The 5442-nt window shown below is 59.0% G+C and overlaps 2 protein-coding genes across 2 annotated transcripts; one reads left to right on the plus strand and one right to left on the minus strand.

The window, feature by feature from the left end:
- Positions 1–1997: 1997 nt before the first annotated feature.
- On the minus strand, positions 1998–2580 carry VDBG_04461 (predicted protein; the record flags this gene model as incomplete). The annotated part of the gene is made up of 2 exons (XM_003004809.1): positions 1998–2363; positions 2485–2580. 2 exons carry the CDS (start codon positions 2578–2580, stop codon positions 1998–2000), a joined length of 462 nt encoding a protein of 153 aa, XP_003004855.1.
- Positions 2581–4120: 1540 nt separating this feature from the next.
- VDBG_04462 (conserved hypothetical protein) lies at positions 4121–5293 on the plus strand (the record flags this gene model as incomplete). The annotated part of the gene is made up of 1 exon (XM_003004810.1): positions 4121–5293. The coding sequence occupies one exon, from the start codon at positions 4121–4123 to the stop codon at positions 5291–5293; it is 1173 nt and encodes a 390-aa protein (XP_003004856.1).
- Positions 5294–5442: the final 149 nt, after the last annotated feature.

Here is a 5442-nt window from a genome sequence, read left to right on the forward strand (position 1 = left end):
CAGCTAGGTCAGGCCAGAGGCAGCAAGGAGGAAACCGTTGCCGTCTCTTTGCAATAACCTCCGAGGGCATCAGTTGTGTGACAAGCAGGCCCGTGTGAACAACAAGTTCTCGTCGTTGGCTGCCTTTCGGCTGTGCATCGCCTTGCCTCAGGTCTCTGTTCTGTCTCTTCGATGCCTGCCCTCCCTCACGCATGAAATCAATTAATTAATTCAAGAGCCCAAGATTGGAGAGAGTGCGATGGGATCGGCAACCGCCTGAGAGTTTGATGGTGCAGGTTGCCAGTCTGGGGAGGTAGTAAAGGGGGAGGAAGGGGGTGAGTTGACAACCGACTCCTCTCCGACCCCTCCCCCCTCCTCAAAGACTGCAGTGCTTACACAGCCGCGACAGAAATAGGGACCGCTTACCTACTTGCTGTGGCCCAGGGATGCCTGCTTCGATGAGCTCAGAATCATAACCAGATGTCCTGTAAGAATTGCCAATGTAACGAAGAGTCTTGTCAATGTCAGCACTCAACGTCTCAGTTGGTCGCCCTACTTGGGCATACCTAACCTCCTCTTCTTCTTCTTCTTCTTCTTCAGTCTTCATACCGAGCGAACGCAGTGTCAGAAGGCGCTATCCAATCATCGCGCCTCGCCGCTTTCAAGATCGCGCTGCGTGAAGTGGACAGAGTCGAGTCAATTCTCAGATGTCATGCAGTTCCAGCCGAAGATCATCGTGGAAACAAAGCCCCTCGATTGCAGTGGTGACCTTCGTGATGAACCGTATCGTTGTGCAGTTCGGCAGGCTGCTGCCGGTTGCCAGACTTGACTACGTAGAGCCGTCATGTGTTGCGACCCGTCCGCCCCGCACAGATTTGCCTCTGTGACCTGAGATCGTCGATACCAGGCTTATCCCGACCTTCAGGTGGAGAGGGTGTACCGCCGGAATAACATGTACATGCCCAGAACGTAACGTCTGTCCCCTCCGGAGACCTTTACAGGAAAGAGGGGGAAAAACGCATGACCGCTGCTGTTTGTGCTGTTGCCTGCTCTGATGTGAGATTGAGATTCCACAACATGGAGCACATGTGCAAATTGTTGTTGGTCGGCCACCTGAGAGTCATTTCATGGGTAGTGTGCGATGCGACCTGGAGCTATTCAAAGGTACCTTGGTCAGCGGGTTTGTCAGAATCACCCAAATGCGTCCCAGTAGGACCACTTCACCGCAGGCCTAGCCCGACCACCCCTGGTGACCCATCACGGTGGGAACCCCTTTCGACAGGCTCGGGCTACCCGACCTATGGGTGTCGATCTTTTGTCCAGTCGCAGAGCTGACCATTTGTATGCACATGCCCAGGCAGGTGCACTACCGTGTATGCCGCAAAGTCTACCCAGCGGGCCTTGGCCTTGCTGGAGCCCTATGTTGTTGCACTCTGTCATGTTAATAAACTCGCGAACCAAGATGCCTCGCGTCGTGCTTTTCGGAGCAGATTGCAGTTGTCGGAATGGTGCGAGGGCCCACCTATCCCACCAGATTCAAGCTTCCCGTTGCGGGAGTCGGTGGACAACCGGCTGGTGGAGACGTGGGCTAATTAGGTAGCTTCGAACCCTTTCATCTTTCTTGTTTGTCCGCCTAACCCCGCCGTCCCATCATCAGATGCAAACGCGGGGATCCAAGCCCGAGCTTGTGCCTCGATGTGGAGTCAAGACTGTATCGCTCCATCGCGGAAATCGACCAATTGAATGCTGGTAACTCTCCCCAACGTGCCTTTTGCCTGTTTCTCGTCATCCCATCTCAGGGCATACAGGGGAGCTTCAAGCCAGTCTCATAGTTTCAAGGTTTCCTAGTTCTGACATTTTCGTGGTGATCTTCCCTCCGTGTTTCAAACGCTCGGGACCGTACAAGTAGTTGTATGTCCGGGTCCTCAGGTATTGGGAGCGATCAACAAGTGGCGAATGCTGCGTCTGTACATGTAGGCGTGGGGGCAAATTGTCACTGCACTTGGAGACGCAGCTCATCATCGCCTTGCGCGTCTCCGTGGCACCTCGTAGCAGATAGCATTGAGGAGACGAAATGAGGTGGCCAACCAGCAGTTACCGGGTCTCGCTGTGAAGGCTCGACTGCCATCGCGGGCCAGACCACCGTTTAAGACAGGCGAGCCATCACCCATAGGTACTATTGGGGCGGCAACCCAGTGCATCCAGTGTCCCCAGCACATAGGCTCATCGTGGCGAAATCCCGCGCTTCCCGTCAGGAACCGCTGCGGGGACCTGCGGATGTTCGAGCCCGAAGCATCAGTGTCCATATCGTCCGAGACCCGATGAGAGAAGCAGGAGTAGGCGGGCGAAATGACGAGTAGAGGCAAGGTGTGGACGAGATTATCCTTCGCATTTCAAAACTGGACCGGATGACCCCCATGACTGATCGAGCTTGGCACTTCATGTAAGTAGACATGCAGGACCGATGTCCGGATGCTGTTCCATTCGGTCAAGGATGCAACTCACTCTTGGCTGGTGCTTTGCCGCGACAGTCCGAGGTCCGGTTTTCGGGCCACCCCCCCCCCCCCCTTGTGCGGCCGCAGCACTGAAGGACCCTGACATGGTGTCTATTGGCCGCTTCGCTTCCGGAGAGCGAGCAGGGTGGTATCGACTGGGGGAAACCCTTCGAACAGCCACATGGAAGCTCTGAAGAAGGCCTGTCGCCATTATTGCAAGGCTGCAAGGTTGCGTGGGATGCATCACCTCGCTGGTTGACGGTTGTGATTCGTGAGGCATGGCCCCCCGTGTCTCTCGACGCGTATGAATGCGGGTGTGAAGTGAACGTTGCGACTTGTCGAACAACCTAGCTGAACTAGCTTGTCCAAGCCTAGTGGGTGTGCAGACAGCCGGCCCAACAGCGGTCGAATTACCCATAGGCGAAAACCCCGGTGCTCTCGCCTTGGCTAATGGATTGCCTGTTGATCGTTGACGTCTGAAGTCTGCGAGATACGACGGTTGTAAGTCGCGACAAGACGTCGGGCGCGACCAGAGTCTCCTCAACCCCAGGTATCCATTTGCAGCTCACCAGTTCCCCCATGCGTGCCCCCTCTGTCGGTCGGGGATCTGTGCCCTTGTCTCGATTCTCCCGCCTTCCCGTTCATCTTCGATACAGCGAGTCATGATGGCTACATGTTCTCACCTCCATGGTCTCGGTCAGAAGAGCGCGCGTATTCGACGAACGGCGTCCGCGCGATGAAGTCGGTACCCGAGTCGACGTGGCGTCGGCAGATGGTACGCCAACGCACCCATCAGGGTGGTGGAGGGTGGTCGGGCGCTGCGAGCTGTCTTCTTGGGGTCTCACGAAGCGATGGTGCAGACGCTCTCCGACCCCAGCTACTGAGGGCAGCCCTGGGCCCCTAGTGCAGGTCTCATCAACTTGGCCTGGTCAAGCGCGGCGCTGCATGCCAAGAGATTGTCTTCGTCAGACGATGACATGCCGGTCTTGCCAAGGGGAGACTGCCCGTTGCGTGAAGCCAATGGACGATTCTGGCAGGCGTCTGGGAAACCAAGGAGTAGTATCTGTAGGCGAGTGTGGCCATGGGATGGGCATCCGTAGCAAAGCAGGCTGACATGAGGACGCGTGCCTTGCCTGAACGATAGTGATCATGATCATGATGACAACTGATTGCAGAGCTGCACGAATGGAGCTATTGCAAGGATCAGGCACCCCCGGGTCTTCCTGCCTGGGCCTCAAGGGGACAGACGGACGGTTTTCGGGAGAAGGAGATGCCGGGAAAGAGTCGGGGAAAGACAGTGTTGATTGGAAGATACCGGACTGTCGAGCTGAGCCAACCGACGCCACCAATACGCGGCTCACAGGCGCCTGGCGGCAAGCGCGACTATGTGATAGGCTCGACCCCACCTTCTCGCTTCGTAGGCGCCCGCGCTTAGGCACGTCGGTTCCAGGCACAAACAAAGGAAACATGCCTCAACGACAACACACCTTCGCCGTCTGAGATCTGAGATCAGGCACTGAACGACAGCCCCGCGACCGGCAAGACGCACGAAGAGTCATCTGGGCTGCAGTCTCTTAGGTCGGATGGGTGTCCACTGAAGATACGCCTTGGATCTGCCGATGAGCCTCTGACGACCGAGGTCCACGATGGCCATGACCGCGTCAAGATGGGCTGCCCAGAGGCAGAAGCTCTTCATATCCGTCTTTGATACGGAAGTCTCACAGCCCACACCCTACTCGACGCCATCATTACGATCAACCGACTTGGGGCAGCCGTTCGGTGGTCCGCCTGCTGCAGCAGCCCAACCGCATATCAACCTCCAATCCCTGGATTCCACAGACACGCCAGCAGCAGCAGCAGCAGCAGCATCCTCCTCCCCCCCTTCCTCCTCCGCCACCCAAATCACCGATCAAGCCCGCTGGGATCGGGCCTGGCACGCAGTGACATCGCGCGTGCAGCTTCCCCCTTCGGTCGCCGCCGAGGACTCCTTCGGCTCCCTCGCCTCGGAGTCCCAGGACCTCACCAACCCCGACTTCTACGCGAGCCTGCAGGTCGTCCTCCAGCCCTCTCAGCGCGCCCCGCACGCCGCCCACACGGAGGACCTGTTCTCGTGGCACACCCACCAGGTCCGCCACCATTTCGTGCAGCACGTCCTGCCCCTGCTCTCCGCCTGCGCCGGCCACGGCGACGCGACGCAGGTGCTGCTGGGCAGCATCCGCACGCTCGAGGCCGCGCACCGCCAGTACTTCTATGGCCTCTCCCTCATGGCGCGCGGCCTAGACGAGTCCGCCGCCGAGCGCGCCGTCGAAGCGTTCCGCCGCGACCTGCACGCCCTCATCAGCAACTCCATGGCCCCGGCGCTTGTGGACGCGCTACGCCGCGTGCTAAGCCGCCTCATGCGCGTGCTGCTGCGCATGCAGCCCGAGTCGGCGACCTCCTCTGCCAATTCAGCGGCGTCGCCGCATGCAGGTCGCGGCGGCGGCGGCAGGAGCGCCAGCGCCAGCAACCAGACGGATGGCGCCAGACGCGAGCTCCGTCAGCTGGTCGAGGCCTTGCATAAGGTCGGCCTGGCCGGAGAGAAGTTCCAGGTCCTCTTTGCCGAGATGATGGACGCCCTCATGGTCGAGCACATCAAGAAGTCCTTTGCCGGGGTGTGGACGCAGCAAACGCAGACGGCGGCGGCGTCAGCGGCACCACTACCGCCACCCAGACCGCCACGATCATCCCTGCGCCGCGCGGGCTCGCTGTCGCCGTGCATCGCCTCCCTGCACGACTGGGTCGAGAACCACTACGCGCGTCTGGCGGTTGAGGTATTTTGACCGCCTTGGCGCCGAGTTGGTCGCCTGGTAAGCATGTCGAAAGAGGTGGAAGGAGATTGCGGTTGGGCGCTTGGCGGCTACGCGCATCCACGAGCTCTTTGACATTGTGCTTCCACTGGCCCGAGAGCAGAGACGCCCTTGACGATCTG

The sequence above is a fragment of the Verticillium alfalfae genome, genomic scaffold, assembly GCF_000150825.1.
Source record: "Verticillium alfalfae VaMs.102 supercont1.5 genomic scaffold, whole genome shotgun sequence".
Classification (NCBI taxonomy): Eukaryota; Fungi; Ascomycota; class Sordariomycetes; order Glomerellales; family Plectosphaerellaceae; genus Verticillium; species Verticillium alfalfae.